Here is a 22,167-nt window from a genome sequence, read left to right on the forward strand (position 1 = left end):
GACGGCGCCGACAACACATATACTCAAAAGCAAAAGAAAAGGGCCACCCTCAACGACAAGGGGACAGACGGGGCCTGTGGGCACGAGACCGGGTGGAGCCTACCCGTCTTGTGATGAGCCGCAAATGTGGCGGCGGTGCCCCAACTCCGCGCTCCTCCGCAGGTTTCGTTGGCACTGCTTGGAATGGGGTGGGAACGGGGCCCCCTTTCCGCACTATCTCAGCGCGGGGGGGGGGGGGAAGGGGGGAATTGTTGATGCTCTGGGGAAAGAGGACAGCTGGCTTGCTTGGGTCCCGCGACGAGTGACTCCACTGTGACCTCGACCGCGCTCCCGTCTTCCCCTCTCTGCAGCTCCCCGACAGACTCCGAACGAATCCGAGAGATCATTCATCAATGATCTCTCGGACTCTCTGGAAAATCCTCTATTTCTCTTTGCCGACGACTCCACCCTCTGCCGTACCATCTGTCATCCCTCAGACCGGCAAGCAGCAGCTTCTTCGCTCACTGCAGATCTGGATAAAATCACAAACTGGTCCAACACGTGGAACATGTCTTTCAATCCAGACAAATCTCACACTCTCACTATGTCTCTTCGAAAGGACCGTTTACAAAACCCCCCCATCCACTTTCTCAACAATCCTCTGGAAGAAGTCTTTTCTTTCAAGCTTCTGGGTCTCACTATCTGCCATGACCTTTCCTGGGAAAGTCACATTTCCAACCTCGCCTCAAAAGCCAGTCGCCGACTGGGAATCCTCCGTCGTGCTAAGTCCTTCCTCGGCCCTCTTGAGCTCCTGACCACTTACAAAGCTTTTTTCCATAGCCTGATGGAGTACTGCTCTCCCCTCTGGGCTGGTGCTCCTGCCTCCCACCTTTCTCAGCTTCACGCTGTCGAAACCAGGGCATTTAAGATCATCGGCATCTCCCGCAATGAAGCTGAGTCTTTGGGCCTCTCACTCAATCACCGCAGGTTGGTCGGTGGTCTTTCTGTCTTCTACCGACTCCTCTCCAGCCTTGCCCCCCCCCCTGCTCTCTCTGCGATTTGTCCCCACCACATTTCCACAGGGTGCTCAAGGTCCGCCAACAACCCCCTTCTGGTAAAACTACCAAAATCACGAATCACTGCTCATCTTCACTCTTTCATTCCTCTTTTTTTTCCCACCTTTGGAATAAACTTCCTCACTCTATTCTTTCCCATTCTTCCCTCCAGGCTTTCAAAACAGCTGTTCACCACCACCTCTTATCTTCCCCCATCCAAATCCTCGATCTTTTCTACCCCCGATAATCCACCCAAGCCCACTTCCTTCATTTCTCCTGCTTTCCTTCCTGAAAGTCCCTGAAATGTCCATCTTCTCTTCGCCATGTTCCCCGTCCCATCCCCATCCCTCTCCCTTCCACAGTTCACCTAATGTGTCTGTTCCCCACTATTTTGTCCCTTCCACTCCCGCCCCTCTTGTCTCATTCCTCCTTGCTGTGAGTTGTGTGTTAGCTCTCATACGAGCCTCGACCAAGGTATTCAAAAAAATAAAAAAAATAAAAAAACCCCGACAGACTGACTCTCCTCCAGACCCGTCTTGACTGCTGCTGCCACACTCTGCCGCTGCCACATTTCTCCAACTCGCCCGAGCCCAAAAACTGACTAAATTCGCCCCGCGCTCGGCGCTTTATTGTACGGCAGGAGAACCCATATGCAAATTTCTGGATCAGAACGAGCTCGGGGGTGGAGCCACGCTCGCCCATTGGACGGAGAAAAAGGGGCGTGAATCTCCCCTGATCCTCGAATTTGCATATATCGATTCTACTCCGACGCGCCTGGAGTTGGGGCCAAATCGCCCCGCGCTTGCTGATTGGACGGATCGGAAGTGGGCGTGTATCATTCCTGATCCGACTTCTCCTCGGAAAGGCCGCTTTTTGCACCCGTGGCTCGGTGCGCGCCTTGTACGAGTCCAGGACAGCCTGGCGCTCGGTGCCCACAAGCGGTGCGGGAATGGCCGCAGAAGGAGAGGCGAAGGTGGTGGAGGGTCTAAAGTGGTGGTCCCTGGCCACGGTGATGCTTGGAATGGCGGTGATGCAATGTTTGCGGGAGCGAGCTGTGAAGGTAAAGGTCGTGGCTGTTGGCGTTGTTGTTGTTGTGAAGCGGCGTTGCGGTTGGTGGTTGTTGTGTGATGGCGGTTGAGACGTGGTTGGTTCAAAATAAAGATAGAACAGAAAAACAGCTATCTTAAAGGGTCGCAGCCCGAATGAATCACATTTATTCCCTCTAAACAACGGGTTTGGGGCTAACTACACATGTACTTACAGAGATATCTCACCTACGGGACCTGAATGGTGGTTTGCGAATTTCCTCAACCACAACAATATATACATACACACACACACTCTCAAAAAACGTGACATAACCATTTAAACAAAGCATTGTGCCCCTCGCATTTTAATCTATTGTAATTTCCATTTACAGCACCTCAGTGTACAAGACCTTATTGGAGACAGCGTGGTCAAGGGACGGGAAGCCTTGGATTTGGGTGGAACTGGAGGCATTCTCACCCCCATTGACATCAGCAATGTTATCTGTTGCCTCTCAACTGCTGTGGACAGGTCAGTGCCTCCAAATGCCACGAAGAGCTTTCTTGCATATCCTTTAATTTGTTCTCCTTTCCTTAACATATTTCATTGGCAGAGCAGAAAGGGTTTGTGAGAAGGGGTGGGGAGGTTGGTGGAAGTGTTAACTGAATGAGATTCTGTTGTTTAAATTTTCTTTCGATGTGAGTCATGGTTTCTGGAGAGGTGACAGGTTAAAGGTCATCAATTCCTCCTGAGTTGAGGGTTGATATGCAAAGAAATACTTTTTACAACCACAATAATTCCTCACTTAACAATGATTCGGAAAAAGTTTTCATTATAATGTCACAGACACAATCGGGAACTTGTGTCCTTTTAACATCTCGACAGTCGCTATTACTTCGTTTCCAGTGGGCTACAGCGATATACTTTGTATCATGTTAGACATGGAGGCGTATGTTGAGTTGCATCACGCCATTTCGATGATGTTTGAAGCGTGATTCAATCCCTCAAAAAGATGAGTCCAAAATACTCAAGAAGTGATGCGAGTGAGTCCGGAAGTTAGAAAACAAAAAAACACAATTCGTTTGAAATTAAATTTGAACTTTGAAAGAGTTTTCATGCTTGAGAACGACCGGTTGATATTGTTACGAATTTGGAAGCTTACTGCACACAACAGCCAGAGTCCTTATAGCTCAGTTATATCGGTAAGTGTATGTTTCTAGTTAGGGTCCCGCCCCTAGTATAATGGGAATTAAATGTACGTGCGCTGCGGAGTTATTTTGATGGATAGGATTTTTACATTTTACATCACCTACAACAACAACAACAACAACAACAACAACAACAACAACAACAACAACAACAACAACACTCTGCTCTCGGCATTCTCCGTGCGCTCGCTGGCATGCGGGCGTGTCTGGAATTCCATGCCCCAGGCGGTGTGCGTTTCGGTGTGGATTTCGCACCGTATATGGTCACAAAGCATTTCGCTTCAGCTGTGTGCCAAATGAGGGTATGCGTCGCTTTCCGCCCTATGGGCGACGAGCAGACCTGAGTCGGGGCGGTCCTTGGCAAGAAGGCAGAGCCGCGACACGCCGTCGACCCAATGGGAGCAGGCCACGGGAGCGGACGGGCCCCAAAAGAAAAGCGACAAAGAAGAAGCAACGAATGATTGCGTCGAGTCTGCTCGAGTATGCGTCTCTGTCCGGGCCTGCGGCTGACTGCATCGTGCGGATCCGAGGCGTCTCGTCTGGTGCATTGCCGCGGGAGGTCGACCTTCTCAACTCGGGAGATCATCTCGTGTCGCCTGCCTGCGAGCCAGAGGAGTGTGCCAACGCCCGACGCTACCCTCCGTACCTGGTGCTTGGAGCGGCTTCGTATTGCGGGTTCGAGTCCCATTACCCCAAGATCGTCGAGAACCACACGAGGTGGACAGGTCCAAGCGAGCTTCACTCCCCTCAGCCCATCTTCCCTCCGAGCTGACGGGGGCAATAAAGACCTTGAGGTCCATCTCTTTCTGGGCATTTGTGTGTGCGAGTGTGTGTCCTTAGGCCCCGTCTATAAGTAACAACTGTGTAAGTGCTTTCTTTGCTCATTGTACATTGCATTTCTTATAGTCGTGATAACTCTGCTCTTTGTGTGCTTCCCCTCCCTGATTATTGTAAAATAAATACCCCTATTGTTGAATGTACCAGCTCGTTTCTGTGCTTCTTTCATTGGCTTAGCACGGTGCGTGTTGGCAAATTGGGAAACGGTAAATTGTGTATTTGGACCGACGGGTCTTGGTAACCATCCGCTCGGGTTACGGTTACGCTCGAGCACGGTAACGGCTCGTCCCGCTCGAGCTCCGTCGAGGGTGTGAATTCCCCGGTAGCTTGCCGCGTGGGTTTTTAGGTATATTGAAGCTTGGCAATTAACCCCATCCCACGCGGTCGAATTATTGGCGATTCACGGTCCTGTAAGGGACCCGTGCCTTTCGGAGTTCTCCGAGAAGCACGATCTAGATTCCGGGTGTTCGGTGGAGCCGACTCTACTACTCCACCTAGCGGTCGTGCTCGCCGCAGATACCCGGCCCCACAACAATATCAGGAGAGCGTTTCTGCTGTCCCATTAACTCTACCACTCACCCCTCCACCAAACCCCACCTCTACAAACAACCTCCACACTCATCACCGTTGAGTGTTGTCCCATTTTTTTATATATTGCTTTTATATTTAGAAATGTTATATTTTTGAAATGTTATTTCATTTAGGAATTTACTAAACGTGTACAGTGCCCATAGAAAGTGTACAAATCCTTTCGAATTTTTCACCTTTTGGTGCCTCATAGCCTGGAATTAAATTCCATTAAATCAGACTTTTTCCAACTTTATTTACACATTGTAACTCACAAATTTCAGAAAATTAATTAAAATGACAAAACGAGAATATCTTGGTTGGATAAGTGTCCACCCCCTTATAATAGCAATTGTAAATTAACTCAGGTGTAACCATCCATCCATCCATTGGGACCACACTTTGTGCAGAGCGTTGGTGCTGCTTAAACAGTCTCCTTGGCTGTTGGGCACAATCCTGGACAGGTCGCTTCTCCATCACAGTATAGCAGCATGCCTGGCACTCATTTTACCAACCTCAGAAGGATGACAGACAGAGTCAACCCCACCTGGTATTACTTCAACAGCTGAGTGGGATTTGATTTCAGGATCCTCGGATCACAAGCCCACCACCTTAACCCTTAAGCCAACACCAGGCATAGGTATAACCAATCACCTTTAAAATCACACACCAAGTTATTGCAGTGATTCTGATTATTACCTCTGCCACCGAAGGTGAAGGAGGTTATGTTTTCACCCTTTTCTGTATGTTTGTGTATTTGTTTGTTTGTCTGTGTACAGGATATCTCAAAAAGTTGTAGACAGATCCGGATGAAATTTTGTGGACAGGTTTGGTGTGTGAAAAGGACGAACTGATTAGATTTTGGTGAAGCTCTGGTTCCGGATCCGGCTACGAGAATTTTTTAAGCGATTCTTCACCATTGAGAGATAGGGCCAAATACGATATATAGCACGATATCTCATAAAGTTGTGGACGGATTTGGATGAAACTTGGTGGATATGTGGGTGTGTGACGAGGCAGAATTTATTCAATTTTGGTGAAGATCTGCATCCGGATCTGATAACTTTTTTTTAGTGATTCTTCACCATTGCGAGATAGTGCTAAACCGATATGTAGCATGATATCTCAAAAAGTTGTAGACGGATTCGGACAAAACTTGGTGGACAGATTGGGAGTGTAGCAAGGATGAATTGATTCGAATTTGGTAAAGATCTGAATCTGGATCTGGATATGAGAATTATTGAATTTAAAAAAGTGATTCTTCACCATTGAGAAATAAGGCCAAAAACGATATAGTTTTCAAAAATGTATTGGGCCCGATATGTTCTCGTGGATCAGGAATGACGTGGTGGAGGTATGTGCTCTACCCAGTGCCCTTCTAGTTTCTGAATAAAATCAGCTGTTGCTGTAGGTTTCCTCTGCTGGGTGGTGCATTTCACAACAAAAACTCAAACATGAGCACCAAAGGAGCTTTCAAAAGACCTCCAGGATAAAGTTGTGGAAAGGCACAGATCAGAGCCATGTACGCCAAGTGCCAGGTACACCAAGAGCCAGGTACGCCAAGAACCAGGTACCGAGCAGAACCAGCCAGAACAGTCCAACTGTCACAACCGCCATTGCTGTTGTCCCCAACTGTCACCAACTGTCAGCAGAATCTCTCACCAACTCCAGCAGGGCAGTCCTGCCGTCCTTGTTTAGGTGACCGGTGTGGGTGGAGCCTGAAGCACGACTTCAGCCAAATCCAGCTTGCCTATTGGTGCATCTCTGCATGAGACCTCCAACTGTCCATTCTCGTGCTCATTCTCTCCCGACCATCGAACAAGATACAACTCCCAATCAACACAGGCTTGGCTTACGACGCGATGTTCGGGGCGCTGGACGAACGCCAGAAAGCAGCCACTTGCCGGAACAACGGAGCAAAAACATAAAGTGCCCACAGAATGTCAATGGGCAATTATCACCTCTTTGTTCAGCCTGACACAAAGAAGTGCTGGTTAGCATCCAAAGACCTGTTGAACGGGGTGTTGATCGTCGATGAAAGAAGGTGCTTGTCAAACGTCAATGCAAAAAGGTTGGGTGACTGAGGGAAATGATCCGAGACCACAGCCATGTTTGATTGTCAAAATGAACTGTCCAGGTAAAGCTTGCGGTGTGATTAAAGTCTCAAATGTCCTGTAAGTCCAATGTGAAAATGATAACTTAAATAAAATGTGTAAATATATCGTGTATTTCCAAGCCAATGTGTCTTGATGGAAAGGGAACAGTACGAATATCTGTTGGGCTCACTGCTTTCTTATCGCGTGCACGAACGGTGAATATCACTCGTGCAGAAATGAAAACTGATGTAAAATCATACGTCATGAACGTGTCGTAAAGAGGAAAAGGTTATCCCATTAGAAAGAAAGGGAACCTGTTCTCTACCCTTCTCCCAACGCATCAATGAGTTAGAATCCCACCAGACAAGAGGATGGGTCTTTCCTGAACATGCATTTATGGAAATAATTGTCTGAGGACCTGGATGTTGTGTGCATTACTCAGATCCGATTCTGAAATCCACAATAAATCGATGTCCAAAAAAAATCTGAAATCTGAAATGCACAACAATATATTACTTTGTATACACTGTATATGTCAATATAGTATTTGTGATATGGGGCTGATTCCTTTCTCCCCCACTCCCAATTTCTGCACGATCTATTATAGAAGCCTTTCAGCCTCTGGTGCTTCTTCCTCTGCCTGTCATTTCAGATAAAACGTCGTTGCATTATAAATACAAAGAAGATGCTTCACTTGAACCTAAATAGTTCATATTGTGGTGTGCAGGTTTTTTGAGGAGGCAGCATACAAGCTGAACCTCACGGCACTCTTCACTTTTTTGCATTACTTGCGTCAAGCATCGCGTGCTCAGCTCTTTGACACTTCAGCTGATATGACTCAACATCTGCTGACCTCACCTGGTAATACTTTAAAACTGAATACAGCATTGATTTTACATTTCTTGTTTATATTATTATATTTTTTTAGTTGAGAGCATTGTGACAACATGAACACACGTTATAATGTTTAAAAAAATGACTTTAATTGCGTGAATGAAAGATCGTAAGCCTGCCATTGGCTTCGCAGTTCGGGTGGCTGGTTTGGGATATGGGTCCTGAGTTTGAGTCCCGTCGGCTGCGGAATTAACACCAGGTGGGGTTGACTCAGCCTGTCATCCTTCCGAGGTCGGTGAAATGAGCACCATTGTACTGGTAAATAGGGGCAATGCATCAGCGGCATAGCCGCTTACTTAACCAATGATCCAACCAGCAGCCACAAGGCTGTACACGAGAGTGTGTGAAATTAATGATTGATCTCAGGGTAGGTTGTTTTGTCTGATATTATCGAATTTCCTTTTTGTTTGCATTTGGTGTTTAAACACATGAACCTTGGTCTCTAGGAAATCAAAACCAAAAGCTTTAAGAAAAACATTTTTTGCACTACCTTATTGTCAATGATGGTCTTTAAATCAAAAAAAACCTGACGTTTTCACAGTTTTTCTTTCTCAACCTTAACTTTTCTGACCTCGTCCATTTTACAAATTACTGAGATTTTGCCTCGGAATGAAAATCACTATAAAGAACCAGCTGAAGTATCCAGCGTTGCCCGGGAAAATTCAATGAAATGTGTATTTAAGTATTTCCAGCATGATAAATTGGGGAATGTTGGCCTTGTGGTTTCGTATGAATTGCCAATCTTAGGCATTGCAAAATGCGCATGGACCGCTTTCCCTTTTTTAAACTTATTTTCATTAATTTAATTTTTTTAATACAACAAATTGCGACAACCTCAACATACGATCTTCACAATATGTATTACTCAATCGCTGCCGGGAAAAAAAAAACAACTCAGGCAGCGTATGAGCACAAGACCTGATCGAGGCATGAAAAGACCAATTATCTGATCTTAATATACTTTTTTATTTTTCAATTTTTTTTATCCAAACATAGCCCTCGACCTTCCTCTGGATGAAAGAGGAGGCCATGCAAAGTTTGGTTAAACTGATTCCTGCAGGGTCTGAATGCATAAACGAACAACCAAATATACAAACAAACTTTCTTCATTATATACAGTATTAGTTGTATTGATTGATTGATTAATTAAATTAAAATTTCAAAATTAAAACTTAAAGATGAATGAAAAATAGCTTCTAAGAGATTAGCAATTGTAAGAATAGTAAGATACTTGGAGGATGCTTTCATAGGACTCCCAGTATGAGGGAAGAGCAGAAGACGACTTCATGAAGAATTCAGAAAGACCTGTGAAAAGGATAAAGTGTTGATTGGGGGGATTTAAATTTGCCAGGGATAGACTGCATCGAGGAACCGGGCGTAGTGGCGTGCACCTGTAATCCGGCTACTCGGAGGCTTAGGTAGGAGGATTGCTTGAGGACGGGAGCTCTGCACTGGGCCGCGCTATGAGAGGGTGTAGGGCAGCCCAGAATCATGGCGAAACCCAATCCTTATCCCTGTGTCGTAAGAGGCGACCAGGGTTGCGTCAGGAAGGGCATCCGGCGTAAAACCTATGCCAAATCAGTATGCGGATCATAACGGATGATCCGCTGTGGCGACCCCTAACGGGAGCAGCCAAAAGATGAACAACAACAGACTGCATCGAGGAATGGCGAAAGAGCAGAATCGAGAATTTTTTTTAAATTTATTTTCTGAAAAAAATGAGGAAAGAATGGAAAGGAAGTCCAGCAGAACCAAGGGAGGAATGGAAAGGGGGAAACACCAACAGCAGCATAGAAGTGAGGCATGAGAGTGATATAAAGGGGAGGGGGATTATGACATATGGGGTGAACAAGCTGAATGAAACACAGGAAGAAAGGGAAGAGGAAAGTGAGGATGAAACAAAAAAGGAACAAACCAAATGACTCGCAAACAAAAAGAGGTGGGGGAGAGAGTAGGGATCACAATAACTTGGAAAAAGGGAGTTTGGGGTAGAAGAGATCATAAGTATGGATGGGGGGATGTAAATACCTGAGGGGGTGCTGAACAGTTGTCTTAAAGCCCTGGAGGGAAGAGTGGGACTGAAGGGACTGGGGAAGTTGATTCCACAGGTGAGAGAAAAGAGGAACAAATGACTTTTGAGCAGTGAGCCTGGATTTTGGGAGTTTAATAAGACGCTTACTGGCAGACTGTGTGTGCCATGCAAGAACCTGGGAGAAACAGGAGCCAAGAGAGATCAGAGGGTGCAAGACCAAAAATTAGGCGGTAGAAGACAGATGACCAACCTGTCTGCAATGTGAAAGTAACAGGCTGAGACACTCGGCTTCATCGTGGGACCTTCGTCGTGGGATTTTCAGGGTCTTGCTTTCCACCGCATCAAGAAGGGCAATGTGTGAAGCAGGGGCGCCAGCCCGAAGGGGAGAGCAATACTCTATCAAGCTACGAGTGAAGGCCTTGTAGGTTGTCAAAAGTTCAGATTGGCAAAGGAAAGACCTTGCCCGACGGAGGATGCCCAGTCGGCAGTTGGCTTTGGAGGCCATCTTGGAAATATGGTCTGCCCAAGAAAGATCATGGCTCATGCTGAGGCCCAAAAGTTTAAGTGACGTAACATATTCAAGTGGTTTGTCTAGGAAGTATATGGGAGAGTTTGCCAGACAGTCCTTTCGGAGAGACAGCGTGAGTGTGTAAAATTTGGATTGGTTTGTAGAGAAACCCATGAAGGTGAGTGTGGGAGGAGGGAGGGGTGCGTAGGCTGTTGGATTGCATGAAGGCAAACTTTGATGGTATTAGTAGACAGGTGCTTTAGATGAGGAAAAGTTAATGTGCAGGCAGTCTGCATCATCGAAATGGGTAACCTTCAAGGAGCGAATGTGTAGAGTGCAGAGTAGATATATTCCAGTGAGGTGCAAAGTTAAAGGCAGCAAGAGACCAGAGTGGATGAGTAGGGAGGAAAGCAGTGTTATTACCACACGCACGCAAAGTGAAAAGTGGGGTGAAACAATTGGTTAATGTCCGTCTGTCTTGTCAGTTTATAATCAAGGAATAACTTCTTTAAATCAAATGCTATATTTTTAACACAATCCAGAACATGAGTAGGAAGACAAGTTTGCCGTTTTACCATACGTTAGCTTTGAATTCGCCCCGATCACACATGCGCAGAGAGGAGTGAAATAATATTTTTACTCTGTCTGCCTTTCTTGTAGTACAACACAATTGAAAATCATTCCAAACAGGAAATTTACTATTTTTAAGGACAAAGGACACAAACGATAGATATGAAGAACGGATGTAACTTGTTAGATCGGGTGATGTAATGGATACTGGGTAAAACCCGGAATTAATTTATTTATGTGTCTTTAAACATCCTTAAACCTTTATTTGCCTGGTGTTGGCTTAATGGTTAGGGTGGTGGGCTTGGGATCCTTGGGTCCTGAGTTCAAATCCCGCTCAGCCGTTGAATTAATAACAGGTGGGGTTGACTCAGCCTGTCATCCTTCCGAGGTCGGTAAAATGAGTGCCAGCATGCTGGTATACTGTGTCGGAGTGGCGACCCGTCCAGGATTGTGCGCAATAGCCAAGGAGACTGCCTAAGCAGCACCAACGCTCTGCACAGAGTATGGTCCCAATGGATGGATGGAAACCTTTATTTAAATGGAATTGGATACTTGAACACTGTAGAACACAAATTGCCATCATAATACGTCCAAGAACCATGACATATATATATATATATATATATATATATATATATATATATATATATATATATATATATATATATATCTATATATCTATATATCTATATATCTATATATCTATATATCTATATATCTATATATCTATATATATATATATATATATATATATATATATATATATATATATATATATATATATATCTTCTTCTTCTTTTTCTTTCGGCTGCTCCCATTAGGGGTCGCCACAGCGGATCATCCATATGATCCGCATAGTGATTTGGCACATGTTTTATGCCGGATGCCCTTCCTGATGCAACCCTGGTCGCCTCCTACGACACAGGGATATGGTACACCTATTTTAACCGGGGTATACACCGGTCCAGTACACTGGTACTCATTTCGCCGACCTTGGAAGGATGACAGGCTGAGTCAACCCCCTGGTGTATTAATTCATTGGCCCAACGGGGCTTGAACTCAGGACCTTTTGGATCTCAAGCCGCTGCCCAAACCACTGCGCCAACACCAGGCTCCAAGACTATATATAGTCAGTTATATATATATATATATATATATATATATATATATATATATATATATATATATATATATATATATATATATATATATATATATATATATATATATATATATATATATATATATATATAGAGATATAGTCAGTCAACCCTCACCTGTCTGCGTGTTTGCCGTCTGCGATATCTGCGATTTCCTTTCAGACACCCTTTTTCTCCGTCCACGGCGATACTCCCGCTTATCCGCGGAAAAATTGATCTCCTCCCACCTCAAACTCCTGAGGTTTTCATTAGTTTTTTTTTTAACACTTTCAATGTTTGAATAACAATATTTTCCTTCATTTAACATTACCAGTTAAAACATAATTGTACTGTATCACCAGGAAATGAAAAAAAAAATTGCCTTCTGCATCTTCCAGGAATATCCTCCCACCACCGACAAAATAAACCCCGTCCACCCTGAACTCGTTCGTATTTCATTAGTTTTTTTATTTTTATTTTTTTAACACTTTCAATGTTTGGATAACAATTAAGCCTGGTGTTGGCGCAGTGGTTAGGGCAGCAGCTTGGGATCCAAGAGGTCCTGAGTTCAAGCCCCGTTGGGCCACTGAATTAATACACCAGGGGGTTGACTCAGCCTGTCATCCTTCCGAGGTCGGTGAAATGAGTACCAGTATACTGGGCCGGTGTATACCCTGGTTAAAATAGGTGTACCATATCCCTGTGTCGTAAGAGGCAACCAGGGTTGCGTCAGGAAGGGCATCCGGCGTAAAACATGTGCCAAATCACGATGCGGATCATACGGATGATCCGCTGTGGCGACCCCTAACGGGAGCAGCCGAAAGAGGAAGAAGAAGAATGTTTGGATAACAATATTTTCCTTTATTTAACATTACGTATTAAATTATAATTGTACCATATCGCCGGAGAATATAACAATTTGAAAATTTACATTCTGCATATTCCAGAATCTACCGCACCACCGCATCATTGTCTTCTGGCTGCATAGCGGTTGGTTTATTATGATAAAACTTTGTATCCTGTTTATTTAATTATGGATCCAAAACGTCCATCAAGTGGTGCATCTGCTGAAGAGCAGAATAAAAAAAGTGAAGAAAGTGATGACATTCGTGGAAAAAGTGAAACTATTCGATCAATTTGAGAGTGATGCACGTGTTACTGTGCTGGCAAAAGACTACAATGTCAATGAGTCGAATATAATGATAAAATTAGGGCAACATCAACATAAATATCTCCACAAAGGAAAGAGCACAACATAATAGATGTGAGGGATTTGTGGGTCGCTGCTGGGAGATTGATCGGCTACCTCCGTGCCAAGGCTATGTTCAAATAGAACTGACCGGGGCCCCCCACCAACAGTACTCCAAGCGGTAAAGCCTTTTTATTGATGGTAAATGTTACTCATTTTATCTTGTTTTACTCAATTGTTCTTATTATTCAACTAAATGTCTTTTATTTTCAATCAATTTATGATTTTTGGACTTATTTTGGGAGGCTGGAAGGTATCTCATTGACTTGGCTGCATGTTATAGACTGTTCGCCGTTCACAGAAGTTTTGAGGAATGTAACCCCAGCGGACGGCGAGGGTTTACTGCACACTACCGGTCTAAAGTTTTAGAACACCCCCATTTTTCCAGTTTTTACTGAAATTTAAGCAGTTCAAGTCCAGTGAATAACCTGAAATGGTACAAAGCTAAGCGGTAAACTGCCAGAGGTTAAAAAACAAAAAGTTTAGGTCACCAAAAACTGAAAAATAATGTAAATTTCAGTTGTTAAAAAAGGCCCTTTTCAGGGAACAAGTAATGGGTGAGCAACTGCAGCTGTTCTGGAGCAGTGGAAGAAAATTAAGCCTTGAAAGTTGATGCAAACAAATCCTACAAGTGTCCCAACTTTTGTTGATTAGTTAAAAACCCTCTGTATAAAAGCAGTGTTGGAACAGACTGTGTTGCTACACCCTCTGAAACATTATTTGGACAATATTGCACTGCACGAAGTAGTATATTGCGATCATAATGGTGAGAAAAAGACAATTAACAAAGGAAGACAGACAGACCATTACAACCCTTCAAAGTGTAGGTATTTCCTTTGGAGAAATTGCAAAGGGAGCCAAAGTGTCAGTGAGTACAGTTTCCTACACCATCAAAAGGCACTTGGAAACTGGAGGAAACTCTGACAGGAAGAGGTCTGGCAGACCCAAAGCCACAACACCATCAGAAGACAAGTTTCTGAGAGTCAACAGCTTGCATGATAGGTGGCTCTCAGAACAGCAGCTTCAAGAACAGCTTAAAGAGCAGGTTTTGTGTCACTGATGACTTTTAGTGATTCGAAGGTTGTAATCACATTAATAACCGTTGGGCAATTATTTTCTTACATTTGAAACTCAAAATATGCTAAAATTAACTTTTAAGTCAAAACTTTTGTCAGTGATCGAAAAACAGACCGGAATTTACCAAAGATGCTATGACGTCACGTTCTCCGAAAACTTCGTGAACATTCGGAAACAGCGTGTGAACAATGGCGAGATGCGAATCAGAGAGTGATTTCAGCGGCGATGAAATTAAGTATTTTCATTCTGATATTGCCGAGGACGAGTCGGAGGATGATGGGAATTTATATTATGGAGTTTCTGGCCCTGAGCCATATAAATTTGAGCCACTTGCAAGTGCCAGAAAACGGCCTATTTAGTGTACAAGTGGCAGGACCGACTGCCCGGCAGTTTACACTGACAGACTCCACCAGACAGATTGGTTTGTAGATTTTCATTTTCTTGTTCGATGCATAAAATAATATAAAGTTTGATTCGTCTGTGACTTGATATAATAATTTTTAACCCTCCTGTCACTCAAGAGTCAGAAATAGAATGAATCAATAATGGACCCAAATATATTAGACACCGTAGCCTTGGCGTTGAAGTCTTTCTGACAGCTGAGCTTGACCCCAGCGAAAGTGAACAGTTAGAACAAACCCCAACTTTCAAGAGACTGTTGTGGCATATAAATACTAAAACATGTTTAGCCTCATTGGGAAATATTCTACCAAGGCCTCGAGAAATAACAACTTTGGAGTTAAATTTCATTAATTTTCCCAATAGTAAGGCAACCACAATAGCTTGCATCGAACTATTTAATGCACATGTAATCATATTGATAAATTTTCAGAACATGTTTGGTGACCCGCAACCTGCTCTTTAACACTGGTCGAAGTAAGGAAGTCTCAGTTTCAACTGTGAAGAGAAGACTTCGAGCTGCAGGTTTGTCAGGTTGAGTGGCAGTAAGAGTGCCATTGCTAAGATGGCAAAATAAGAAAAAGAGGCTTGCCTGGGCCATGAAGCATCACCAGTGGACGACTGAAAACTGGAAGAAGGTCTTATGGATCGATAAATCAAAATTTGAAATCTTCGGTTCATCACGCAGGGTTTTTGTTCACTGTTGAGGAGGCGAAAGGATGGTTTCTGTGTGTGACACCAACTGCCAAACATTCAGGAGGAAGCATGATGATCTGGGGCTCTTTTGCTGGATCCAGAGTTGGCGACTTGCACAGAGTGACTGGCACCCTGGACCAAAAGGGCTACCACAGCATTTTGCAGCACCATGCAATACCTTCTGGTCCATGCCTAGTTGGTCAGGGTTCATCCTACAGCAAGATAACGACCCAAAACGTACCTCCAGGCTGTGTCAGAACTACTTTAGAAGAAAAGAACAAGACGGTAGATTTCAAATCATGGAATGGCCAGCACAGCCTCCAGACTTAAACCCCATCGAGCTGGTTTGGGATGAACTGGACAGAAGGGTGGAAGCAAAGCAACCTTCAAGTGCAACGCATTTGTGGGAACTTCTGCAACAGTGTTGGGAAGAACTTTCCAAACAATATTTGATTTCCATTGTAGAAAGAATGCCACAAGTATGTTTGGCTGTTATATCTGCAAAAGTGGGTACTCTGATGAGTCCAAAATTTTGATTAAATTTAGTTCAACGAAACGATTCCATTATTTCTTTTTTATCTGCAATTGTTTATTTGTTCTATGCTTTAATATCAGAGTACATTGAAACATTAAACTGCTTAAATTTCAGTAAAAACTGGAAAAATGGGGGTGTTCTAAAACATTTGACTGGTAGTGTGTGTGTGTGTGTGTGTGTGTGTGTGTATACACATACATATATATATATATATATATATATATATATATATATATATATATATATATATATATATATATATATATATATATACATATATATATATATATATATATATATATGTATATGTATGTGTATACACACACACACACACACACACACACACACACACACACACACACACACACACACACACACACACACACACACACATACACACACACACACACACTACCAGTCAAATGTTTTAGAACACCCCCATTTTTCCAGTTTTTACTGAAATTTAAGCAGTTTAATGTTTCAATGCACTCTGAAATTAAAGCATAGAACAAATGAACAATTGCAGATAAAAAAGAAATAATGGAATTGTTTCGTTGAACAAAATTTAATCAAAATTTTGGACTCATCAGAGTACCCACTTTTGCAGATATAACAGTACCCACTCACACGTTCCGCTACGCTGGCCATAAGTTGTAGGCACGTTATGCGATCGTTGACACATGTTGACACACGTTACTTGTAAGTTACTCATTAGTCGAAACACGTTGAGGTAATGATTCGCGTACCCGAAACGTATTTATAACCTATGAGTAACGTGTTGTAGGCACGTTACATGATCGTTCACACACGTCGAGGCACGTTATGCGATCGTTGACACACATCGACACACGTTACTTGTAAATTACTCATAAGTCGAAACACGTCGAGGTAATGCTTAGCGTACCCAAAACTTATTTCTAACCTATGAGTAACATGCTTTGAGCCGATGTGTAACGTACCTCCAACGCGTATTGACGTCTGTAGACGTATTTGATTGACGTCTTCCGGATGACCACAGAACTTACTGAACGTGTTTCTAATTTACAGCTACCGTATAATGGCGTTTTGGCAGCATTTTAAATAAAAAAAACAACAACAATAACTTCCGATATTTCGTCACGTGCCGTTACGTCACGTCCGATTGCCTCTTCAGTTTGCTCATGTCTTATTCTTAGTTCCTCCTCTGAGAATATTTTCTGTTTGAGGATATTATCACGTTGACGTCAAAACTTAAAAGCAAATGTCTGAATATATTTTAAAATTCGTGATAGACTAAAAAAATAAAAAATAAAAACAACAACAACAACTTCAGATATTTCGTCACGTGCCTTCACGGAGCCAAGGAGAAAAAAAAGAAAATATGCCTTGACGGAGAAAATAAGTTTCGGGTATGCTAAACATTACCTCGACGTGTTTCGACTTATGAGTAACTTACAAGGAACTTGTCTCGACGTGTGTCAACGATCGCATATCGTGCCTACAACGCATTCCCAGCGTAGCGGAACGTGTGAGCCATATGGCGAGTACGTCGTAACATTTTCAGCATGCTTGAAATTTCACGACGTACGAGACGTACCACGAAATATGACAGCATACTTCATCGTTTTTCAGCGTGCTCTTAACGTATACACAACTTACCCATAACGTATTCGACGTGTGCCAGCTTGGTTCGGCAAATTTTTCATAGGTCGGCATACGCTGGCTAAATCGTCAAGGTATGACTGCGTGGTTGACACTTTCAATTTTCAGGCGGTTATGATTTAAATCGGCGTGCGGCAGGTTTTTAACAGGCTTCGCCACGAGTTCGTCGGCGATAAGTGTAGCATGCTATGCCTAAGTTAAACTATCGTTGGGCATAGGTTGTGAACGCCGACAACAGGCTAAGCATTCGTTGGTTTCAGTTATCTGTAAGACAACGAAACGTTCTGTGCCCATTACTAATATGTTATGCATACGACCAACACGTTATAAATACGACAAAAACTTTTTTAAAAACATCAAAATTTCAGCGTATGCCAACGTTTTACAAACATTTTTATACGTTGCCATTGCTGGCTAAATCGTCAAGGTGTGACAGCGCCTTTAGCGATAGGACATTCCAGGCACCCACCCAAAGGGACCACCTCAGGTTAACCCAAGGAGACCGCCGTCTGGTGGACGACACCTCAGCACCACTCCGACACACTCTCCCGCAATCTGACCCAGGGATGTTACCCCGTGGTTTCCCTCCTTTCATCAAAGATTGGGGGTCCCAAAGGCTTTGCCCCAATCCCGTCATCCAGTGAGCTGCCCTGCGAAAGGAAGCTGCACTGGAGGTACTCCCACGGAGTGGGTTTTAGATTCTTTTTGCGTTTTTGTGTTTTGCGGAATGAAGGGATTTACAGTGGCTGGAGTGCAAATCCTGCCACCAACCTCCTAATAAAGAGTAACCCAACTGCAGGAGGATGTCCGCAGACACAGTTGGGCACTAGATATGGATGGCCGTTGGCTCACAAGGAGCTACTCCACCGTTTGACAGGTTTTGTTTTTAATCCTGCTGGGTGTCCATATCCAAACACCCTCCTCACCAGAAAACCTGGTGGGGGAGACGATTTAGTCGCCGACAACCCGACCATGGAACAGGTTAGTACAGGTTTACATGGTACCTGTAGCAGGTCACAGATCGAACCTGACCTTACAATAATCACAGGCTTGTTCGTGATTTTTCGTGGGATTTTTGATTTCCCTTATGAATCACAAGCCGCCAGCAACCTATCCCCCCTTTTCCCATTGAAACAATGCCCTGACATTCGCGAATTCGACATTCACGGCATTTTCCAGGAATGTATCCCCCACGAATGGCAGGATCTTATTGGTTCACAAAAAAATATTTTCACGAAAAAAATAAGTGACCACTATATTCGTTATTGTTGTGAGCCTGGTGTTGGCGCAGTGGTTAGGGCAGCGGCTTGGGATCCAAAAGGTCCAGAGTTCAAGCCCTGTTGGGCCACTGAATTAATACACCAGGGGGTTGACTCAGCTTGTCATCCTTCAGAGGTCGGCGAAGTGAGTACCAGTGTACTGGGCCGGTGTATATCCCGGTTAAAATAGGTGTACCATATCCCTGTGTCGTAAGAGGCGACCAGGGTTGCGTCAGGAAGGGCATCCGGCGTAAAACATGTGCCAAATCACTATGCGGATCATACGGATGATCCGCTGTGGCGACCCCTAACGGGAGCAGCCGAAGGAAGAAGAAGAAGATATTCGTTATTGTTGTGTTTCTGTCTGTCTGTCTGTCTGTCACGACCATAGCTCCGTGGGTTTTGATCCGATCCTGATAAAATTTTGGTGGGAGGTTTATATCATGATCTAGTTGTGTTTTCCTGAAAATGGACGTGGTGCGCCCATTATGGGCGGGACCATGCCCAAAAAACGTGTTTTTAGGGGGTAGCCGATTTCAATTTGCATCTTCTCCAAGGGGGTTTGTCGAATCTGACAGGGGTTTCGGTATTTGGTTCGCCCAATGGCACCTGCATAGCCCCACGGAGCTCGATTTTTCATTTTCGTCACAAGGTCAAGATCAAAAGGTCACAAACTTAGAAAATTGCGAATTTTGACATAAAAAAAATTTCTTCTCCGAGGGGTCTGTCGAATCTGGCAGGGGTTTTGGTATTTGGTTAGCCCAATGGCACCTGCATAGCCCCACAGAGCTTGATTTTTCATTTTCGTCCCAAGTTCAAGGCCACAAGGTCACGAACTTAGAAAAGTGCGAATTGTGTTTTTCAGGGGGTAGCCGATTTCAATTTGCATCTTCTCCAAGGGGGTTTGTCAAATCTGGCAGGGGTTTCAGTATTTGGTTAGCCCAATGGCACCTGCATCGCCCCACGGAGCTCGATTTTTCATTTTCGTGTCAAGGTCACAAGGTCACGAACTTAGAAAATTGCGATTTTGACATAAAAAAATCCATCTTCTCCGAGGGGTTTGTCGAATCTGGCAGGGGTTTTGGTATTTGGTTAGCCCAATGGCACCTGCATAGCCCCACGGAGCTCGATTTTTCATTTTCGTCACAAGGTCAAGGTCACAAGGTCACGAACTTAGAAAATTTCGAATTTTGACATAAAAATCATACGACCACCCAAACTTTGAGAGCTAGGATGACAATATTTTTTATGCATAATCTTGAGGTCATTCCCCACCTAAAGTCTTGAAACCATTTTGCTCTATCTCGAACACCTTGCCCGTGGCGCCCCCTTCAAGTTTGTTTTTACGCTGATTTCATCAAAGTATGGATAATCCGAGGAGTGCGAAATGCCATATAGCCTATATGACGTTATATTGTTCCTGGAATGTTCCAGAGGAAGTTTTGCACCAAAGGTCATAATCCTTGACCTTTGACCTTTAAAGTTCACAAAGGTCAAATTTTCAAAGTTGTGGGAATCGAACCGGGTTTTCGACCTTCTTCGACGAACTAACTCCATTAAGCTATAGCACATATCCTGTTTCCTTATTTTAATGTCCACAAATTGTTTTGTGACCTTTAAAGGATATGCAAAGGTCAAAATTTTAAAGTTGTTGAACGAAACCGGGTTTTTGACATTTTGCAGCGAATAACCTGTCACTCGTACCACATCATGTTGATCATTTTTATAACTTGGTCAAACATTATCACATTGTCTCATCCTTGACTTCTGAAACGATTTACATCGTCAAATACCACTCGTGAACCATCGTCGTCTTCAGAGTTGTCATTACTTATCATTATGATAGAACTATTGAAGATTTGGGTTGATTATTTATGGAGTATATTGAAGTAGTTTTTTATGGTGGTGACTGGTGTTAGAGCTAAAGGGCACAGTTTGAGGATGAAGACAGCGAGAAATGACATGACACTCTTACTTTGGTGTAATATAACAAGTGATGTGTTGTACTCTTACTTTGGTGTCATGTCTGATGAGGTGCATCCTTTCATCGAAATGTGAGAACATTTATTCACGGTATTTAGCACTCAGCTTCATTTCAGATTGCCAGTACTTGCCTGTTGTGATTATTTCATTTTCCGTTTCAATGAGAGAATTAAAATACGATTACGGAAAGGCTGTAAAAAATAAAATAGTAATTGAAGGACAAGATCGCTTAGTTAATGGAACACCAAGCACTGGTGCCAGAAAAGCTACCTTGCTGTTTGCAGGACGTTTTCGGCCAACAGCCAGCCGTGGGGCTGGCCTGCATCTGTTCAGGCTTGGTGATGTGGCTCTGAAAGTTGTGCGTGACCCGAGGCGGCCGCTCTTGCACCTACTTCGTGTCTGGTCTGTCGTTGCACCACATCTCGTTGAGGTTTGAAGTTATAATCTTCTTACTGTCTGAATGTTTCTCGTTTCACCATTAATTTAATTTGCCCCACAATCAAAGCTTTTGATCACTGAAGTATAGATGTCTACATTGGGCTGTGTAAGCCTTATTCAACCACACATATCATAGAATAGTTGGACCCCGCATATTCGCGGGTGATATAATGCAACCTGCTTCTACATTTGAGGTCTGTGCTTCACGTATTCCTGTTTGTTTGTTTTTGCGGGTGATTTGAGGTTTTTTTTCGATTCTTTTCCATTTTTTTGCAGGCATATTCACGGTTTTTCACAGGCTTGTTCGTGATTTTTCGTGGGATTTTTGATTTCCTTTATGAATCGCAAACCACCAGGAACCTATCCCCCCTTTTCCCATTGAAACAATGCCCTGACTTTCGCGAATTCGACATTCACGGCATTTTCCAGGAATGTATCCCCCACGAATGGCAGGATCTCACAGTATATTTCCACATGATCAGGGGTTGTGACTGCCCACAGGTGTAGTCAGATGTTGCCACGTCCAAACGAAGAAACGACACTCCGTATCACATCATGGCATCCAGCCCCTAAGAAAATTAACGAACACTGTAAACCGGGAAACATGACTCGTACCACAATGTCTGTAATGTGAAAATAAACCTTCATTTGCCAATTAGCACAGCGATCTCACCCTTTTGTATAACCATGAATCTTATTGAAAATCTAACATTATCTTACTTATTACTACTTTGTAATAAACCATGACATTCAAAAATGGTAAGGTAGGCATTTTCAAGTATTTCAGTTCAATGCAGTGAATATTTAAACTGTTTTAAGAACCAGATTTTCTGCCTATGTTATCCAAGGCTTCCTGACTTCCTCCACTCTCATAGCCAACGTGTGGCACTCAATGGAATACTTTCATCTCCTTTCCCTACCAAGGCTGGAGTGCCCCCAAGGCAGTGTTCTTGGCCGAGTCGTACTCCTGATCTTCATC

At 43.6% G+C, this 22,167-nt stretch overlaps 1 protein-coding gene across 2 annotated transcripts in view; it reads left to right on the forward strand.

Moving 5' to 3' along the window:
- The window catches only part of ARFGEF3 (ARFGEF family member 3), a 175,899-nt gene that overhangs the window by 84,386 nt on the left and 69,346 nt on the right, over positions 1 to 22,167 (forward strand). For both annotated transcript variants that reach the window (XM_085879999.1, XM_085880010.1), the window contains exons 20-22: positions 2,455 to 2,591; positions 7,496 to 7,629; positions 21,035 to 21,180. In XM_085879999.1, the coding sequence (XP_085736125.1) occupies positions 2,455 to 2,591; positions 7,496 to 7,629; positions 21,035 to 21,180 (417 nt within the window). The remainder of the gene's footprint in view (positions 1 to 2,454; positions 2,592 to 7,495; positions 7,630 to 21,034; positions 21,181 to 22,167) is intronic.

This window comes from Eptatretus burgeri, chromosome 1 (assembly GCF_056783735.1).
Source record: "Eptatretus burgeri isolate ZD-2024b chromosome 1, Ebu_testis_v1, whole genome shotgun sequence".
NCBI lineage: Eukaryota > Metazoa > Chordata > Myxini > Myxiniformes > Myxinidae > Eptatretus > Eptatretus burgeri.